Consider the following 20,970-nt stretch of genomic DNA (forward strand, 5'->3'; position numbering starts at 1 on the left):
TACAGCACAGAGGACTACAATCAGTATCTTGTAATAAACTATAATGGAAAAGAATTTGAAAAAGAAAATATATATAAAACTGAATCATGGACTTCCCTGGTGGCACAGTGGATGAGTCTGCCTGCGTTAGCAGGGGACATGGGTTTGATTCCTGGTCTGGGAAGATTCCATATGCCACGGAACAATTAAGCCCGTGCACCACAAATACTGATCCCATGAAGCCCATGCCTAGAGTCTGTGCTCTACAAGAGAAGTCACCCCAGTGAGAAGTCTGGGCACCAAAACAAAGAGTAGCTGCCCGCCCCCCTCCTCCCACTGCAACTAAAGAAAGCCCGCACAAAGCAAGGAAGACCCAGTCCAGCCAAAAAAAATAAAAAATAAAATAAAATGTTGATGTAAAAAAAGCTAACATTTAGAAAAAAAAAAAACTGAATCACCGTGTTGTACACCAAAAACTAACACAATGTTTTAAACCAACTCTACTTCAGTTAAAACACACACACACACACACACACACAGATTTACACACATATTGAAAAGTTCCAAGAAAGAAATTCTGAAAGAGTGAAGTCATGATCCTTATTTTCAACAGGGAGAGTTAAACCTCTTATTTTTCATTTGTGTTTGCCCTTCCAGGTTTTTTGCGAGGCGGGTGTTCTTAGGTGTATATCGAGGGACAGTGTTGCAAGAGTATATGTGGTGTTGATACAGCCCGTGTAGTGTCTGTCGGGACGTCCTGTGTGAGGAATGCTGTAGGAGGGAATTCGGAGAGTTGTATGGTACTGAAGTGTGGCTCCGGGTGTGTGTTGCGTGGATTCTGTACATGAGGAGGGGCGTATGCGAGGTCTCGGCGTGTAGTGTAATTACTGAGCCCACGGATACCCATGAGATCCGCTGTGTCTAAAAGCTATTCCCAGCCCGATTTCCTGCACGCCAGCCTGAGGGTTTGCGGACTATAATTCCCAGGATACCTCTCCCTTCCACCAACCAGGAAAAAGACTCCATTCAGTGGGCGGGCCTTGTAGAAGGCCGGTCAGGCCAATGGGTGAGGCGGACCGAATCGAAACCTACGACGATTGTGCCGAGGTTGATTGGAATCTTTGGCGCCTTGGTTTCAGTGGTGAATGCGTGATGGGCGGGTCCAGCGACCAATGAAAAGGCGGAGAGGTGGAGCCAGAGGGCGTGGGCGGAGAGAGGTGTTGACTAGCAGGCGGTTCGCCCAATGAAGGGAGGAATCCGCTGGAGGGGGCCGGGTCAGTCGACCAGAAGCTGGCGACTGTGGAGACCCGCTGTGTGCCATGGCGGAGCCGGTGAGGAGACCCGGTCGTCCCAGAGGCGGCGGCGGCGGCCGAAGGGCTCGGGGATCCCGGGGCGGCCGGAGCCGATGTCCTGGCGCCCAGCCATCCCCAGCTCGACGCACCTTGGACTCGGTGCTCGTGGACTTGGTCAGCGACAGCGATGAGGATGTCTTGGAGGGTGCAACCGCGCGCGGTGCTGCGGCCGCGGCCGAGGTCCCGCTTCCCGAATCCCCCGTCCCGGCCGCGTCCCGGGACGACAGCGACAGTGACAGCGAAGGGGCGGACGCAGAGCCGGGTGGAGCCCCTCGGGTCTTGGTCAGGCGGCGGCGGCGGCTGCTGCTGGATCCTGGGGAGGCACCGGCGGTTCCAGTGTACTCGGAGAAGGTGCAGCCGGGTTCCCGGGACGGTTAGCGTGGAGGGACTGGGTTTAGGAGTGCTGAGGTAGGGTTCTAGGGTTCGTCTTGGGAGACGAAATGGAAGCAGGGGCTAGGGGCCTTGGAGGCAGAAAGATGCAAATTGGAGAGGTTGAAGGGGTTTGGAGTGTGCTTGGAGTTTGAGATTCCCAGGAGCTGGAGTGTCGGGGCGGGGGGTATAGGGAGCCTAAGAGGTTGAGATCCCTGATGGTTAAGGGAAGAGCTGGAGGACCTAGGGCTGGGTGGGATTTGGAGCATGTTGGGTTTCTCGATGCTAAAGATTCAGGAAGATGGGGACTGGGGTCCATGGAAATTCAGAGAGGACTGGGGTCCCCACGTGGAATGGTGAGCCAGGGGCCTGAAATTGCCAAGGATTCTAAGACAGCAGGATGGCTAGCTCCTTTGTAAGAAAGGGGAATGAAACTTGCATCCTTAGAGTGCATTAGGGAAGGGTGCTCCTCATCAGAGTACTCCTGTGTTTTTTAAATTGAAGTGTAGTTGATGTACAATGTTGGATTAATTTCTGCTGTACAGCAAAGTGACTCACATGTATGTTCAGTTCAGTTCAGTCGCTCAGTCGTGTCCGACTTTTTGCGACCCCATGGACTACAGCATGCCAGGCCTCCCTATCCATCACCAACTCCCGGAGTTTACTCAAACTCATGTATGTTGAGTCGGTGATGCCATCCAACCGTCTCATCTTCTGTCGTCCCCTTCTCCTCCTGCCTTCAATCTTTCCCAGCATCAGGGTCTTTTCAAATGAGTCAGCTCTTTGCATCACGTGGCCAAAGTATTGGAGCTTCGGCTTCAATCCTTCTAATGAATATTCAGGACTGATTTCCTTTAGGATGGACTGGTTGGATCTCTTTGCAGTCCAAGGGACTCTCAAGAGTCTTCTCCAACACCACGGTTCAAAAGCATCTATTCTTCAGCACTCAGCTTTCTTTATAGTCCAACTCTCACATCCATACATGACTACTGGAAAAACCATAGCCTTGACTAGATGGACCTTTGTTGGCAAAGTAATGTCTCTGCTTTTCAATATGCTGTCTAGGTTGGTCATAACTTTCCTTCCAAGGAGTAAGTGTCTTTTAATTTCATGGCTGCAATCACCATCTGCAGTGATTTTGGAGCCCCCAAAAATAAAATCAGCCACTGTTTCCACTGTTTCCCCATCTATTTGCCATGAAGTGATGGGACCAGATGCCATGATCTTAGTTTTCTGAATGTTGAGCTTTAAGCCAACTTTTTCACTCTCCTCTTTCACTTTAATCAAGAGGCTCTTTAGTTCTTCGTTTTCTGCCATAAGAGTGGTGTCATCTGCATATCTGAGGTTATGTATATATATATATTCTTTTCCATTATGGTTTATTCTAGGACATTGACACTGTGCTATACAGTAGGGCCTTGTTGTCCATCCATTCTGTATGTAATATGCATCTACTAACTCCAAACTCCCAGTCCATCTCTCAACCGCCGCCCCCCCTCCCCCCGCAACTTCCCCCATCTCCCTGCTTGGCAACCGCAAGTCTGTTCTCTAAGTTTCTGCTTCCTAGATGAGTTCATTTATGTCATAGTTTAGATTCCACATACAAGTAATATCATATGGTAGAGTACTCCAATTTTGGATCCTGGTGAAGCTGAGCTCCTGAGTCCCTGTGGGAGAGTGGTAATATCTACATCCTCAGGTTGGGCTTGGGAGCTGGAGGAGGCTGAGCGTAAGAGAATCGACCCCAGTTTTCTCTTTAAATGTAGGAGCATTTGGTACTGATCTACTATTTCTTTGCAGGTGAAAAGCAGCCTCCACCTTATCCCAGATAACGTGTCCCTCCTGAAATTATGTCCCCCAGAGGCTGAAGAAGGTAAGGAGGGCTTCTAGGGAGAGGTGTCCAGCGCTGGCCTCTCTGAGAAGACTTTCTGGAGTTTACATTCCTGTATTTAGTTGTTTCCTGAGGCTAAAGGGGAGGACATGAGAGAGGTGACTTCTGCATCCTAGCCAGAAAAACCTCCAGTCCTGAAAGGAGCTGGCTTGTTAACCAGAAGACACAGAAAGTGTTGTCCAGACTCCTTCCCCCAGCTCTAATAAGCATCAGAATGTGCTAAATTTTTTTTGGCCACACTGCGTGGCTTGTGGGATCTTAGTTCCCTGAGCAGGAATTGAACCTGGACCCTCTGCAGTGAAAGCACTGGAATCTTAGCCACTGGACCACCAGGGAAGTCTCTAATATACAGGTTTCCAGGTGTCATTCCCAGAGACTTTGATTGTATAACCTTGGGAGCAGTGGAAGGGAGAAGTGTTGAGAATTTGTAACATCTTTTTACATCTGTAGCAAGTTTCCTGGGAACACTCTGAGCCAACAGGGTGTTCTCTGAATCTTATCAGGGCTGCCCAGCCTTTGTCCTCCCGCAGTGACGTGATTTTTTGCAAACTGCTCAAGGGCAGTGAATAGAAATCAGGTCTGCTAGGGAAGAGATCCAGTGGGCAAATGCAGACCTTGGACTAAGACTTTTGTGCCACGAGGGAGTATGGCAGGGCGATGAAGAGCTGATTTAGGAACCAGCTCTCCCCCTTAGTAGCTGTGTGACCTTGTGCAAGTTAATCTTTTAAGGCTTCAATTTCCTCATCAGCCAAATGGGGATAAATAATAGACCTGTGTCAAAGGATTCTGGTGGAAATTAATTAAAGAGAATATATATTAATAGAAAGCCCTCCCCCCTTGGGCTACATATATGGTTTACATATATGGTACTTGGAACTATATACATATGTGAAAGTCACTCAGTCATGTCCGACTCTTTGCTACCCCATGCCACCCCACTCTTTGCCACTATACAGTCAATGGAATTCTCCAGGCCAGAATATTAGAGTCTGTAGCTGTTCCCTTTTCCAGGGATCTTCCCAACCCAGGGATCAAACCCAAGTCTCCCGCATTGCAGGTGAATTCTTCACCAACTGAGCCACTACCAGGGAAGCCCAATTAAAGAAAATATATATTAATAAAATGTCCCCCCTCCCACCTTGGGCTGCATATAAGGTTTACATATATGGTATCTGGAACAGAGAAGTACCAAGGCACCTCTGTCCTTGCCACTTAAAATGCAGGGCCCAGGGACTTCCCTGGTGGTCCAGTGCTCGGAATTTCACCTTCCAATGCTGGGGGTGCAGGTTTAATCCCTGATCTGGGAGCTAAGATCCTGTATGCCCTACATGGAAAAACCAAAGGGTAAAACAGAAGCGATATTGTATCAGATTCAGTAAAGACTTTAAAAATGGTCCATATAAAAACAATCTTTAAAAAAAAAAAAATGTGGGCCCAGGAGTGTTGGGTATCTCCCGGGAGCTTGTTAGAAATGCAGAGTCTCAGGCCAATGGCAGCTCCTAGGACAGGGTTTCTCACCCTCGGTGCTACTGGCATTTGGACTGGATCCTTCTTTGTGTGGGGCTGTCCTATGCCCTGTGGGGTGTGGAGCAGCAGCCTGGCCTCCACCCAGCAGACGTCATCATCCCCCGCAACCCCTTCCTCCCCTTGCTGCGACAGCCAAAATTGTCTCCAGACATGGTCGCATGTCCCGCAGGAGGCAAAATTGCCTCTGGTTGAGAACCACTGATCTAGGATTTATTACCATTGTTTTGTATTCATGGTATTTATTTATAAAAATAAATAATGATGGTTAATGATGATCTGGTGGCAGGCAAACGGAAAAGAGCTTCTGTGGTCTAGAATAATACCTGGTTTCCTTTTCTAAGACATTTAAGTGAAGATGAGTGATTTAAAGAAACATATCACGTAATACGGAGATATGGCAAAATACCACAATGACATTCACATGGATGACGTTTGAGAAGCCTGGACTTAGAGGGTCTGTACTTAACCTCTTTACCAAAGACACTCCCTGCCCCTGCCCCAGACACGTCTTCTTTGTGCCCACCAAATTGAGTAGGGGCAGAAAACAAGAGAAATAGTTGGGGAAAAAAAAATCATCCTTTGATAGCATTTGTTATAATGTATGATTCATAACATATATAATGGTTTGTACATGTATAGTAAGTAGTACCTGTGTATTAAGTAAATACATGTTTCCCGGGTTGTACGCTCAGGGTTTTTGATTTGTGAGGTGCAGGTGATCAAAATGAGAAGAGCACGCTTTAGTTGGGGTGAGCCACTGTCTGTTGTCCACTCTTGCCCCTGTGTCATGCACGAGTGCGAGGTGTGGACACTTTCCTAATCTCACTGTCAGACTCCAGTTCATCCTTCTCTCTAAGGCGCCCCCTTCCTTTTTTTTGGCCACACGCATGTGGGATCTTAGTTCCCTGACCAGGGATCAAACCCATGTCCCTGCATTGGAAGGCAGAGTCTTAACTGCACCACTGCAGTGCTGCTGGGGAAGCCCTCTAGGCTTTTCTCTTGATTCATCCCCCCAAACCCTTCCCCAGTGATCATGTGTGTCCAGGGCCCCCTAATCTCCTCCTTTTTCAGAACCTTCTGAAGCCCCTGCCTTGTCTCTCCTTGGTCTCCCACTGCCTTCTCTTGGCTAACCCTTTCCACTTCCTCCTCCCCTGTCCGCAGAGGCAGATGTGGAGGATGCCAGCAGTCCCCATGCAGTGGATTTCCCATGTCCCAGTTCCCCCTGGAAGAAGAAACTGAGGAGTAAGGATGGAGAAGAAAAGAAAAAGATGTTACTGTGAGTGAGGCAAGAGTACTGGGGCCTCAGGAGCAGAACGGGAATTGGAAGGGTGGGCTGAGGCAGGCAGGACCCTTGGGTGGCTCCTGGAAGGGTAAGAAGTTTCCAGAAGGCATCCTGAGGCTTGGATGAGGAATGAAACTCTTGGGAGAAGCAGTGAGTCCCACTGGAGGATGGCAGCAGACCCTGAAGACTGGCCAGGAAGTGGAGGGGTTCTGCTTTGTGTCTAAGAGGGTAGTGATGCAGAACTGAAGGCTGTGGCTCTGGAGGCTGCCCTGTGCTTCAGACCCTGTCTTTTGGCCATCCTCTCTCTCTGTTTTGGCTGCAAGGGGTCTTCATTGCAGTGTACACGCTTCTTTAGTTGTGGCATGAGGGCTTAGTTGCATGTGGGATCGTAGTTCTCCAACCAGGGATCGAGCTTGCGTCCCCTGTATTAGAAGGCAGATTTTTAACCACTGGGCCACCAGGGACTCCCTGGCCATCCTCTTTGTGCTTCAGTTTCCTTGTCTGTAAAATGGAGATAATAGTGGTACTTGGGTCAGAATTGTAGGGTAAATGAAGAGTTAACCCTTAGCATATAGTAAGTGTTTGGTGTCATTTGGATTTTATCAGATATTCACCTGGAAAGCAACTTATCTTAAAAGTGAGGCATTCTCCTCCCTCATATTTGGGCCATATAAGTATAAAAATCATGACTCAGGTTTTCCCTGTCCTTCCCCACCCCTCATTCCCTCCCCACTCCAGTCTTCCAATAAGATGGATGTCACCAGAAGTGCTCCCTCTTGATCCCCCTGGTCCCCGTCTGGTGCCCAGGGGCCCCTTGGAAGGAGAGGTGTGGGTGGGGCTGGGGTCTCATCTCTTCCCCCATTCTGTCCCTCTCTTCTGTCTGCAGGGATCAGGACACCTCGCCTTTGCCCTCACCTCTGCCACGGACCAAAAGCAGGAAGCATACTCAGGCACTCCGGAAGTTAAGGTACCAAGGGCAGGGGTGGGGGGTGTGCTCTGTTCTGGGCTAGATTGGAAAAGGGACAGTCGGAAGAGGGCCCACCCTGACTGACACACAGTCCTTTCTGCACCTCAGGGAGGTGAACAAGCGTCTCCAAGATCTCCGTTCCTGCCTGAGTCCCAAGCAATCCCAGGGCCAAGACCACCTGAGCCAAGAGGATGAGGTGGTCCTAGTGGAGGGGCCCAGTCTCCCAGAGAACCCTCGACTCCTGCCACTCAAAATCCGGTGCCGAGCTGACCTGGTCAGGTTGCCCATCAGAATGGTAAATGCCTGGAAGGTCTGGGAGCAGGTCTGGGAGCTGCCCTTGGAGAGACTAGTGTCTTTCTTTGCCCATCTTGCTGTCTGGAGCTGCCCAGCACGCTTTCAGCCCTCTGCGCCTTTGTACTCACTGTTCCCTTTGCCCAGATCTTTTCCTCCCTCTGCCCTCTCTATCTGGCAAAGTGAAAGTGAAGTCGCTCAGTCGTGTCCGACTCTTTGCGACCCGTGGACTGTAGCCCACCAAGCTCCTCTGTCCATGGGATTCTCCAGGCAAGAATACTGGAGTGGGTTGCCATTTCCTTCTCCAAGGAGAAGGAAAACTTTGCCTATCTGGCAAACTTCCCACGTATTCTTCAAGGCTCCACTAAAACATCCTAAGAAACTTTGCTTGGTGGGCCCTCCCCAGGGGAGGGGCATCCCTCCCTCCTTCCTTCCCTTGGACCCTGTACTTCCCTCCTGTGCTTGTTCTTACTGCCTCGGACACGCAGGGGTCACTTGGTCATTCCAAGCTCCCCTAGCTTCCTGGTGAAGACTACTATTATAGGGATGACCCCCATTCCAAAAGAAGAACAGAAATGACTACTTACTGAGTAGTAACAGTGCATCAGACAAGCAGCTAAGCCAGAACTTGCCAACTAGCAGCCCATGGCCTTATCAGCAGTGCTTCATCTTCTTTATTTTTTCTGTCCATGCCATCTGGCATGTGAGATCTTAGTTCCCCAACCAGGGACTGAACCTGTGCCCTCTGCATCGGGAGCGGGGAATCTTAACCATTGGACCACCAGGGAAGTCCCATGCATCTTCTTTCAAGCTGTATGGTGATTTTAAAACCAAATAGTTCATTGCCAACCTTTGCAATGGGTGATTGGGTACTGAGGTCCAGATTTATGGCTTCTCTTAAATAGGAAGATGTAGTTCAGTTCAGTTCAGTCGCTCAGTCGTGTCTGACTCTTTGCGACCCCATGAAGCACAGCACGCCAGGCCTCCCTGTCCATCACCAACTCCCGGAGTTCACTCAGACTCAAGTCCATCAAGTCAGTAATGCCATTCAACCATCTCATCCTCTGTCGTCCCCTTCTCCTTCTGCCCCCAATCCTTCCCAGCATCAAAGTCTTTTCCATTGAGTCAACTCTTCGCATGAGGTGGCCAAAGTACTGGAGTTTCAGCTGTAGCATCGTTCCTTCCAAAGAAATCCCAGGGCTGATCTCCTTCAGAATGGAATCTCCTTGCAGTCCAAGAGACTCTCAAGAATCTTCTCCAACACCACAGTTCAAAAGCATCAGTACCTGGCCCATATTCCCAGCTGGTACCAATTAGCCAGAGCTGTGGAATAGCTGCCCAGGCTTAGATGGGGCGTATCCAGTTCTGGTTGGCCACAACCCCCACCACTCCCTTTTTTCCCCTCCTAACTCTTGGCTGCTTCGTGTCTGTGTCACTTGCCTGAACCCCTTATTGACATGATTTTATTTTGTGCCTTTCCAGGTAAATATGATGGAACTCACTGCTGAGGAATTCAGCGAGTAGTTAAGGCCAGAAATTGGGGGATGGGGGTGGGGAAGCAAGTCAAGGCAGGAAGGCCTCCTTTACTTTCTGTCCCCCTCCTAGTCGGAGCCCCTTAAGAGCGTGGTGGACCACATGGCTGCCCGCCTTGGGGTGTCCCCAAGCAGGATCCTCTTGCTGTTGGGAGAGACCGAGCTGTCCCCTACCGCCACCCCCAGGGCCCTAAAGCTCGGCGTGGCTGACATCATTGGTGAGAGGAACGAGGCCTGAGGAGGATTTTGCAACAGGGAGGGGATGTGGGGAGAGGCCCAGAGGGGGCCCGGCTTCCAACCCTTGTTTAGGCCTGGCTTCCCTATCCTGCCTGCCACAGATTGTGTGGTTCTAGCAAGTTCTCCGGAGACTGTAGAGACGTCGCCACTGCTCCAACTTCGGGTCCAGGGAAAAGAGAAGCACCAGACGCTGGAAGTCTCGCTGCCTCCCGTGAGTGGGGGAGCCAGCTGGCCATGCCCCTTGCCCTGTGCTCTGCAGTCTCCCGTCAGCGGGTGGAGGATGGAGTCCCTGCCCTCTGTGGTCTTGGGTCCCTGCCCATCCTAGAGAGTGTATAAAGTTCAGTGTTCAGGTTCCCTCCCTCTTCTGGGAAGCTGGCTCTGGCCTCCTAACTCTTCCTGGTTAAGTGGAAATCACCCTTGAATAGTAACCAGTAAGACTGATCAAAAGTACCATAGAAGTGACAGTCCCTGTGCTAAGGCTAATTACTTCACATTCAGGATATTATTGAAATTCACAGCAGTCTTGTATGAGAAAGCACTGTTGCTACCCTCATTCAACAGATACGGAAACCAACATCTGTAGAGGTGGAATAACTTGCTGTGTTTGTTTCTGAGAGCTGCTGTAACAAACTACTGCAGACTGGTGGCTTAAAATGATAGAAATGTGTTCTCTCCCAGTTCTGGAGGCTACAAGTTTGAAATCAAGTTGTCAGCAGGTTCACGCTCCTCGGAGCCTCTGGGTCCATGCTTCCTCTAACCTTCTGCTGGTGGCCAGCAGTCGTTGACTTGCAGCTGCCTCCCGCCTCTTTTGTCATAGGACGTTCTCCCTGTGTATCTCTGTATGTATCTGTTTTCCCTTCTTACAAGAACACTAGTCCTGTCACCTTAGCGCACAGTGTAATCAACCATGACCTCATTTTTTTGTTTAATGTGTATTTATTTATTGAACTGCACTGGGTCTTAGTTGTTGCAGCGTGCAGAATCTTCAGTTGCAACATGTAGCATCCAGTTTCCTGACCCAGGATTGAACCTGGGCCCCCTGCGTTGGGAGGTGGAGTCTTAGCAGCGGGACCACAGGGCAGTCCCAGCCTCATCTTATCTTGATCATATCTTCCAAATGAGGTCACATACACATTTCTTAAGGGTTAGGAGCACACGGTATGTTTTTGGGGGACACAGCCAATCCACTGTTGTTGTTGTTCAGTCACTAAGTTGTGTCCCCATCTTTGGGACCCCATGGACTGCAGCACACCAGGCTTCCCTGTCCTTCACTATCTCCCGGAGTTTGCTCAAACCCATGTCCATTGAGTCGGTGACGCCATCCAACCATCTCATCCTCTGTTGTCCCCTTCTCCTCCTGCCCTGAATCTTTCCCAGCATCAGGGTCTTTTCCAATGAGTTGGCTCTTCTCATCAGGTGGCCAAAGTATTAGAGCTTCAGCTTCAGTCCTTCTAATGAATATTCAGGGTTGATTTCCTTTAGGATTGACCTTCTTGCTGTCCAAGGGACTCTCAAACCCATAGCACTTGGCTAAGCTTACACATCTAGTTTAATAAGGGCACCTGGCCCCCAGCTTGGGTCATGCTCACTCCAGAGCCTGGCTGGCTTCTTCCTTGTGCATCATGCCTCCATGTTAGGTGAGGAGACCGGCTCTGGAGAATGTATCCGACCCAGAACCAGCATCACAGCCCTGGGCTCCATGGCCCAGCTCCCTAGAGAAAGGAACCAGCTGCTGCTGGCTTCTTCGTCCACTTGTGTCCCCCTCTGTGGGCCCCAACTTGACATGTTCCCTTGTCCTCCCTGTCCCAAGCTCTCTGTCTGTCCCTACAAGTTCTCCTCATTCTCTCTTTTCAGATTCTTACGTCCATGTTTTTTTCTTCTCCACCCAGGACTCTCCTCTCAAGACCCTCATGTCCCGCTACGAGGAGGCTATGGGACTCTCCGGCCACAACCTCTCCTTCTTTTTTGATGGGACGAAGCTTTCAGGCAAGGAGCTGCCAGCTGACCTGGGAATGGAATCTGGGGACCTCATTGAGGTCTGGGGCTGAAACCCCACTCCCTGTTTGGAGGCCCAGCCTGGACTTGGGGAGAATGGGCTGCCCCTTTTGGCCTGTAAGGGCTTGCTAGCTGCAGCTGAGTTAGAACTCATCTTCAAGCTGAAGCAAAATCCAGGAGTGATCTTTGACTGCCTCTCCTTTGACCCCAGTTTCAAGCCATTAGCTACCTAGTTTAATTGTGTGATGGTCTTTGCTGCCTTAGGTGGACTGTGGCTCCATCTACAGGGTGTGCTGAATTTTACGGCCCTCTGGGACATGGAGAAGGTATCCCTCACCTTCACCCATCCACCATCACTCACTGAAATGTCTCTTATATGAAACTTCTCATATTGAAAGAGTGAGTTGAAATTAGTAAGGGTTAGAAGGGGACTCCAGGCCTCAGAATTCTGCCACATCCAGGACCAGCCGTGGCCTCAGGGTCATCGGGGGATGGAGGTGAAGTTGACTTGCACATACAAGGGTGTGGTTCCTCTGCCCAGCCGGAAACTAGATGATCAGCCTCACAAATGCATTCGCTTCACCAGAGGCAAACAGTGGATTATTATTTTGAAGAGTACAGTAGATTCTCAGGCTTGGGTGTCTTCCTCACCCTAGGGCCCTTTTGAGCCACCTTCCTGATGCACACATGTTGTTTAAAGCATAATTGAGCACCTTGAACCTTTTGGTTTTGATCTCAGGATCGCAGTCCACACAGGGTTTATGGCTTTTTCCCTTCACGTCATCCTCTCCTGTAAGCGTCCGTTCTCGTGTGTTGACTCCATGTCTTTGAATATGAATGTTTCCTTGAACATGCTGTGCTGTCTGTGTGCGTATACGTTGCCCACATGTAGTATAATCCCATTGATCTTGCCCTGCTGCTTTTCTCACTCAACATGGGTTGCTTAGGCTACATCAGCTTTATTTCTTTGAGCTGCTCTAAGATATTCCGTCGTGGGTGTTAAGTGCATTTGTTTTTAGACATTTGCCTAGTGGTAGACACCTGGGTTACCTGCAACTCCTCGGCCCACATGCAAGACCATGGTGAACATCTTTTTCTATGTCTCCTTCCATACTTATGGAAAGTTCTCCAGCAGAGGTACCCAGGATGGAATTACGCATCAGACAGATTAATTTCTCTATTGTTTTTTTAGAATGGTCTTTGACTCTCCCACTTAAAGCTTCCTATTTCTGCTCATCCCCACCAGCATTTATTACTGCCCGACTTTCTAACTTTTGCCAGTCTCTTGGGTAGAAAGTGGTGCCCTGTTTTAATGTACATTCATCTGGTCACCAGTAATTTGAGGAATTTCTTCATTTTCCTGTCAGCCTTTCTGGTGCCCCTTTCTGTGAATTGCTAATTTATCTTTGTTCCTTTTCTCATGGGGGCTTCTTACCTTTTTTTTGTTTACTCGCAAAAGTTCCTCCTATATTCCTGGGAAGTTGCAAAAACTCTGAAGATGGCACTTGTGTTTGTATAACCAGGGGTGTCCTTCACTGAACAGGCATTCTTAATTTTAATGTAGGTTAATTAGCTATTTTGTTATATCATTTGTTGCTTTTTGATTTTTTATTTAAAAATAGTTAACAATACTTTGCAGTTTCTTCTATTAGTTTTATTAGTTTTTCTTTCACATCTAGGCCCCTAAATATTGGGCTGAAGTCCAGCCAGTACATGCTGGTGTGTGTACTGACTGACATCTGCCCTGCGTGGTCAAATATTTGTTTTCATTGCTTGATGCCAGGCTGAAATGTTGAATATTACTTTTAAACTATTTAAAATTCACCTTTGTCTATGAGATCCAAGTTTTAGTTTCACTGTATAATGAGCCAGTTTTCTCAGCGCCATCTACTAATAAAGCCATGAATTTTCCACCTGATATGTGGTATGATTTTGGCAAAAGCACATCACTCTCTTTAAAAAGTTTTTTTTGTTGTTGGAATGTAGCATTCGTTTGAACTTACAATGTGGGAAATATAGAAAGAAAATTTTTAATATTTAAATAATCCATGATATGGTATAGCTCATTTTTTTCAGGTAAGATATATCCATTAATAAGTCTGAATACATTAAAATGATATGTTCAGTGTCAACAGAATAAACAGGAATACATTAAACTTGTATATATTTGAGGATTTCTGTCTCTGCCTCCCCATGTGACCTACCACCCCCATGAATCCCGTGGCTGAGACCATCAGTTGGCCCCTCACATCTGTTCTTCAGAACCCCCGGTTTTTGGCAGAGCACAGAGTGTTCAGGGTGAAGACAGTGCCTGCCAGCCTCCACTGTAGCCCTAGTGTGGCCAAATGCCAATACAGGGAAATGGGGTTTGACTTCCAGGATCAGTCCTAAGTGGGCAGCGTGTGCCCTTCTCTTTGGCTTTTTTCAAGCTGCTGACTGGAGGTGGAGCATCCCTGTGGACACCTGGTGACCCTGGGGAAGGAAGCCACGCAGGGCAGGACGAGGAGAGAAGGCACCTGGGTCTCAACTTCCATACAGTATCTTACTAGCCCCGCACCACTGACCTCTGGATTTGGCAGGAAGGGGAACTTCCTGTCTTATTTAAATCACTGCTATTGGATGGGAATTCTCTGGCAATCCAGTGGTTAGGACCCCGCACTTTCACTCCTGGAACCCGGGTTTGATCCCTGGTTGGGGAACTAAGATCTTGCAAGCCATGTGGCAAGACAAAAAAAAAAAAAAAAAATCCCTACTTTTGGAGGATTTCTGCCATTTGTAAGCAAACCCCATCCTAGCCCAGGATGGCGCTATTACAGCTGTGCTGTAGTGGCCCCGAGTGGGGTTTCCTCAGGTTTACAGCCAGGGATGGAATCACGGATCCTCAAATGTGCACCTACCCATTTGCACTTGAGTACAAGTGGCTGGACCTCTTTATGATAAATGCATTAGCAGATACTAGAAGGTTCCAGTTTCTTCTTTCTCGGCACTTCATCTGGGGAGGATTCAGGAAAGAGTCTGCATTGTAAAAGGATTTGCAGTTCTCTGATGACAGTGATTATTCATCCTTCTAATCAAACAGATTGATCACCTGTCAGGACATCTTTCTAACACTCTCCCGATGAGAAACCTTCAGAACTTGAAGGAGCCCTAATCTGGTAGCATGTACCAAGCTCAGCACTTTTTCTAATCACATTCATCCTCAGGGCGATCCTGGGAGGCAGGTGTGATACTTCCCACTTTACAGAAGAGAAATAGAAGCTTGGATGAAATAACCCGTCCCAGGCCACACAGCCACAGAATGCAGAGCAAGATGGAAAACCAGGTGGGCCTGCTGATGACTCAATTAAGAAGCTGTGTGCTTTTCACACTTCGGTGTGCACACAGATCAGGTGGGGAGCTTGTCATGATGGAGATGGGGGACCCACAGTTTGGGGGCGGGGCCCGAAATGCTGCATTTCTGGTTTTAAATTATTTATTTTTGGCTGTTCTGGGTCTTCCTTGCCGCGTGCCACCTTCTGTAGTTGTGGTGAGCAGGGGCTACTTTTTCTTGCAGTGCTTGGGCTTATTGTGGTGGCTTCAAGGCTCCTCCATCCGTGGGATTTTCCAGGCAAGAGTACTGGAGTGGGGTGCCATTGCCTTCTCCGGTGTCTGACACATAGTAGTTACCTAACAAATGTCTGTTGAATAAATAAATAAATCCTTCATCTCAAAGAACCCCATTACCATCCATGAGCCCCAAACCTAAGTTGCACTCTTTTTTTTTGGCTGTCAGAGAAGGCAATGGCACCCCACTCCAGTACTCTTGCCTGGAAAATCCCATGGACGGAGGGGCCTGGTGGGCTGCAGTCCATGGGGTCGCTAAGAGTCGGACACAACTGAGTGACTTCACTTTCACTTTCCACTTTCATACATTGGAGGAGGAAATGGCAACCCACTCCAGTGTTCTTGCCTGGAGAATCCCAGGGACAGGGGAGCCTGGTGGGGTGCCATCTATGGGGTCTCACAGAGTCGGACACGACTGAAGTGACTTAGCAGCAGCAGCAACACAGTATGTGGGATTTTAGTTCCCTTGACTAGGGATTTAATCCAGCCCCCACTGCAGTGGAAGCATGGAGTCCTAGGAATTTTAACCACTGGATTGCCAAGGAATTCCCTAAGTTTTGTTCTTTTTTTTTTTTTCAAGATTTTTTAAAAAAATATGGACCATTTAAAAAGTCTTTATATTGAATTTATTACAATATTGTTTCTGTTTTTTGTTTTGGTTTTTTGGCCACAAGGCATGTGGGATCTTAGCTCCCCGACCAGGGATTGAACCCCAACTCCCTGCATTGTAAAGTCTTAACCACTGGACTGCCAGGGAAGTCCCTCTAAGTTTCATTCTTGATACCTCTTTCATGGAGCCACACTCAGATGGTAAAGAATCTGCCTGCAGTGCAGGACACCGGGTTTGATCCCTGGGTCAGGAAGATCCCCTGGAAAAGGGAATGGCTACCGACTCCAGTATTCTTGCCTGGAGAACACCATGGACAGAGGAGCCTGGTGGGCTATATACAGTCCATGGGGTCTCAAAGAGTTGGATACGACTGAGCGACTAACACACACCTCTTTCATTCCCATATCTTCTCCATCACCAAATCAACTGCCCCAAAACAGTTCACTTCCCTGCCTCTGTCCCATCCTGGTACAGGCCATCACAGCCTGCAGCCTAGTGTCACGGGTTGCTGCATCTCTGAACCCTTCCCATCCAGCCAGTGATTTTCTCAAATGCAAATTGGACTCAAAATGAAGGAAATCCTTAAACAGGCCGGCCCAGCCTGCTCCCTGCCTGCTCCCAAGCCAGTCTCCCGCTCTCACTGCTCTCCACACTGCCCTTTCAGATCCTTGTGCTCCTTGTGCTTCCTTTTGTGACAGGGCCTTTGCACATGCTCTTCTGCTGCCTGACTCCTCCCCAACAACTGAGGTTTTATTCAGGAGCTTACTGAGAAACTGCTCCAAAGAGCTAGCAGGCAAGGTCAATTTACATGCATATATTTTGGTCAGGAAATACAAGCTGTTAGTATACTTTTTGGTAAAAGATTACTGCCAGTCACAAAGAACAGATTTCTCAGGGACTTCCCTGGCGGTCCAGCAGTTGGGACTCCATGCTTCCACTGCAGGGGGCACGGGTTTGATCCCTGGTCAGGGAACTAAGATCGCGCATGCCCCAAGGTGTGGTCCCAAACAAACAAAAACAGAAAACAAGAACAAAAAACAAAGAACAGTTTTCTCAAATTAATGATTATAGTACTTTTCTATGTACGGGAAGATGCACCAATCAGGGTTCATTAAAACTCTTCTTGAAATGAGTATTAACTACCTAACAGCCTGTTTATTCCAATCCCAGAGCATCCTATTATCCTTAACTTCCTCTGTCTGGAGCACAAAGTGCTTCACCTGATTATCAACTTGATCTCTTCGTCTGAACACCAAGCGTGCTGTTGGGCAGCAGCTGCGGCAGGTTAACCTTTGCAGGATGTTGAGCAAAATGCTTCTTTTTTTTTTTTTTTAAACTTTTTCCCAGCTGCAGTAGGTCTTCGGAATGGCCCACGGACTTTTCTCTAGTTGAGGCACACGGGGACTTCTCGAGTTGTGGAGCATGGGCTCTAGGCTCGAAAAGTGAAATCAAAGTGTTAGACCTTCAGTGGTATCTGATTCTTTGTAACCCCATGGACTGTAGCCCATCAGGCTCCTCTGTCCATGGGATTTTTCAGGCAAGAATACTGGAATGGGTTGCCATTTCTTTCTCCAGGAGATCTTCCTGACTCAGGGATCGAACCCGGCTCTCCCACATTGCAGCCAGATTTGTTACTGTCTGAGCCACCAGAGAAGCCCAGGCTTGAGGGCTAAGTGCTCTTATTTTATTTGCAGAGCTCAAGGACCACTTCCTCAGAGAGGCTATCAAACTTCCCTGACCGGGTCAAACGCCCCTGTCATCAGGTCCTTATAACACCGCATGCCAGACTTCTTTTTTGTGACACTTGTCATAGGTGAACTTTTTTTCCCCAAAAATTGCACATGTACTTATATTTCACAAACCACAATTTCCAGAGCAAAAAGTTGGGCTCCAGTTGAAACCAATAGACCTGTATGGATGTATTTATTTGTCTGACCTTAAAGGAATTTTAATCTTATTTATCTGACCTTAAAGGAATTTTAATTGTGACATCCATAAAATTAAAGGACACCCGGGAAACTCACTGGCAGTGCAGTGATTAGGACTCCTCGCTTCCACTGCAGGGCATGGGTTCAACCTCTGGTTGGGGAACTAATATACCCCATGGCCGAAAAGAAAATAAAAGGTACCTGTACTTGGTGAAGAATCAAATATTTTTCCCATTTGCCAAAACCAGTTAGCATCAAAATATTTGTCTTTATAACCAGAAAGTTTTATTTGCATTCATGTCCAGAGGTGCTTAATGGAATTTAATTTACATGCCTAAGCGTTTACTTATTTTAAACCTACAGTTCAACGAGTGTTAACTTCCTGGGTAGTTAAGTGGTAGAGAATCCACCTGCAATGCAGGAGACTCTGGTTCAATCCCTGGGTCAGGAAGATCCCCTGGAGAAGCCTCAGTATTCTTGCCTGGGAAATCCCATGGACAAAGGAGCCTGGCTGGCTATGGTTCATGGGGTCACTAAAGAGTCAGAAACAACTTAGCAACTAAACGACAACACTAGTTTTACTTAGAGTGTATGTTTATTAATTGTAGCTTGGCGATTGGGGTGAGCAGATGCTTAAGAACCAAGCTGTTTTGGTGCCAGGGCTCTGTTGTGTTCAAGTCCCCTTGGGGCTAGGAGTCTCCTTGTTGTTCAGTCACTGAGCCATGTCTGACACTTTTTGACCCCATGGACTGCACCACGTCAGGCTTCCCTGTCCTTCACTATCTCCCAGAGTTTGCTCAAACTCATGTCCATTGAGTTGATGATGCCATCCAACCGTCTCATCCTCTGTTGCCCCCTTCTCCTCCTTCCCTCAATCTTCTCCAGCATCAGGGTCTTTTCCAATGAGTCAGCTCTTTGCATCAGGTGGCCAAAGTACTGGAGCTTCAGCTTCAGCATCAGTTCTTCCAATGATTATTTAAGGTTGATTTCCTTTAGGATTGACTGCTTTTATCTCCTTGCTGTCCAAGGGACTCTCAAGAGTCTTCTCCAACACTAATTGGAAAGCAGTCTCCTTAGTTCAGTTCAGTTCAGTTCAGTCACTCGGTCGTGTCTGACTCTTTGCAACCCCATGAATTGCAGCACGCCAGGCCTCCCTGTCCATCACCAACTCCTGGAGTTCACTCAGACTCATGTCCATCGAGTCAGTGATGCCATCCAGCCATCTCATCCTCTGTTGTCCCCTTCTCCTCCTGCCCCCAATCCCTCCCAGCATCAGAGTCTTTTCCAATGAGTCAACTCTTCGCATGAGGTGGCCAAAGTACTGGAGTTTTGGCTTTAGCATCTGTCCTTCCAATGAACACCCAGGACTGATCTCCTTTAGAATGGACTGGTTGGATCTCTTTGCAGTCCAAGGGATGCTCAAGAGTCTTCTCCAACACCACAGTTCAAAAGCATCAATTCTTCAGTGCTCAGCTTTCTTCACAGTCCAACTCTCACATCCATACATGACCACAGGAAAAACCATAGCCTTGACTAGACGGACCTTTGTTGGCAAAGTAATGTCTCTGCTTTTGAATATGCTACCTAGGTTGGTCATAACTTTCCTTCCAAGGAGTAAACGTCTTTTAATTTCATGGCTGCAATCACCATCTGCAGTGATTTTGGAGCCCCAAAAAATAAAGTCTGACACTGTTTCCACTGTTTCCCCATCTATTTGCCATGAAGTGATGGGACCAGATGCCATGATCTTCGTTTTCTGAATGTTGAGCTTTAAGCCAACTTTTTCACTCTCTTCTTTCACTTTCATCAAGAGGCTTTTTAGTTCCTCTTCACTTTCTGCCATAAGGGTGCTGTCATCTGCATATCTGAGGTTATTGATATTTCTCCCGGCAATCTTGATTCCAGCTTGTGCTTCTTCCAGCCCAGCGTTTCTCATGATGTACTCTGCATATAAGGTAAATAAGCAGGGTGACAGTATACAGCCTTGACGTACTCCTTTTCCTATTTGGAACCAGTCTTTTGTTCCATGTCCAATTCTAACTGTTGCTTCCTGACCTGCATATGGGTTTCTCAAGAGGCAGGTCAGGTGGTCTGGTATTCCCATCTCTTTTAGAATTTTCCACAGTTATTGTGATCCACACAGTCAAAGGCTTTGGCATAGTCAATAAAGCAGAAATAGATGTTTTTCTGGAACTCTCTTGCTTTTTTGATGATCCAGCAGATGTTGGCAATTTGATCTCTGGTTCCTCTGCCTTTTCTAAAACCAGCTTGAACATCTGGAATTTCATGGTTCACATATTGCTGAAGCCTGGCTTGGAGAATTTTGAGCATTACTTTACTAGCGTGTGAGATGAGTGCAGCTGTGCAGTACTTTGAGCATTCTTTGGCATTGCCTTTCTTTGGGATTGGAATGAAAACTGACCTTTTCCAGTCCTGTGGCCACTGCTGAGTTTTCCAAATTTGCTGGCATATTGAGTGCAACACTTTCACAGCATCATCTTTCAGGATTTGACATAGCTCAACTGGAATTCCATCACCTCCACTAGCTTTGTTCGTAGTGATGCTTTCTAAGGCCCACTTGACTTCACATTCCAGGATGTCTGGCTCTAGGTGAGTGATCACACCATCATGATTATCTGGTCGTGGAGATCTTTTTTGTACAGTTCTCCTGTGTATTCTTGCCACCTCTTCTTAATATCTTCTGCTTCTGTTAGGTCCATACCATTTCTGTCCTTTATTGAGCCCATCTTTGCATGAAATGTTCCCTTGGTATCTCTAATTTTCTTGAAGCAATCTCTAGTCTTTCCCATTCTGTTGTTTTCCTCTATTTCTTTGCACTGATCGCCAAGGGAGGCTTTCTTATCTCTCCTTGCTATTCTTTAGAACTCTGCGTTCAGATGCTTATATCTTTCCTTTTCTCCTTTGCTTTTTGCTTCTCTTCATTTCACAGCTATTTGTAAGGCCTCCCCAGACAGCCATTTTGGTTTTTTGCATTTCTTTTCCATGAGGATGGTCTTGATCCCTGTCTCCTGTACAATGTCACGAACCTCCGTCCATAGTTCATCAGGCACTCTGTCTATCAGATCTAGGCCCTTAAATCTGTTTCTCACTTCCACTGTATAATCATAAGGGATTTGATTTAGGTCATACCTGAATGGTCTAGTGGTTTTCCCTACTTTCTTCAATTTAAGTCTGAATTTGGCAATAAGGAGTTCGTGATCTGAGCCACAGTCCTTATCCCCTGCCTATTTCAAGTGAGACCATCTGAGGGCGCAAGGACCTTGGTCCCGCTGGGAGATGAGGACACACGGGCTCCAGAAGGTGGAGTCTGGGGATGCTTTCTTCAACATCCGCTGGGAAGTTCAGGGGTTTACCGGTAGTTGGGTTGGGGAACTGGAGAAGTAGGG

General features: G+C 47.7%; 1 protein-coding gene across 2 annotated transcripts; it reads left to right on the forward strand.

Annotated features, from left to right (window-relative positions):
• The first annotated feature begins 1,239 nt into the window (after positions 1 to 1,239).
• Positions 1,240 to 13,340, forward strand: LOC102416176 (nuclear factor of activated T cells 2 interacting protein). Of its 2 annotated transcripts, XM_006070545.4 has the most exons (8): positions 1,243 to 1,682; positions 3,501 to 3,573; positions 6,280 to 6,394; positions 7,287 to 7,367; positions 7,476 to 7,662; positions 9,264 to 9,408; positions 9,529 to 9,638; positions 11,317 to 13,340. In XM_006070545.4, exons 1-8 carry the CDS (start codon positions 1,299 to 1,301, stop codon positions 11,473 to 11,475), a joined length of 1,254 nt encoding a protein of 417 aa, XP_006070607.3. In that variant the 5' UTR covers positions 1,243 to 1,298; the 3' UTR covers positions 11,476 to 13,340. The 2 variants fall into 2 exon arrangements, with proteins under 2 accessions (XP_045020258.1, XP_006070607.3); XM_045164323.1 differs by lacking the exons at positions 9,264 to 9,408; positions 9,529 to 9,638; positions 11,317 to 13,340 and having other exon boundaries at positions 1,240 to 1,682; positions 7,476 to 8,693.
• The last annotated feature ends 7,630 nt before the right edge of the window (positions 13,341 to 20,970 follow it).

The sequence above is a fragment of the Bubalus bubalis genome, chromosome 24, assembly GCF_019923935.1.
Source record: "Bubalus bubalis isolate 160015118507 breed Murrah chromosome 24, NDDB_SH_1, whole genome shotgun sequence".
In the NCBI taxonomy this organism is placed as follows: Eukaryota; Metazoa; Chordata; class Mammalia; order Artiodactyla; family Bovidae; genus Bubalus; species Bubalus bubalis.

Excerpts from the sequence above, each read along its gene's own strand:
- LOC102416176 (XM_045164323.1), top strand. The coding sequence starts at position 1,299 with ATGGCGGAGCCGGTGAGGAGACCCGGTCGTCCCAGAGGCGGCGGCGGC. Across the intron at positions 1,683-3,500 it reads TTCCAGTGTACTCGGAGAAG|GTGAAAAGCAGCCTCCACCT; the intron begins GTGCAGCCGGGT and ends ATTTCTTTGCAG. Across the intron at positions 3,574-6,279 it reads TCCCCCAGAGGCTGAAGAAG|AGGCAGATGTGGAGGATGCC; the intron begins GTAAGGAGGGCT and ends CCCTGTCCGCAG.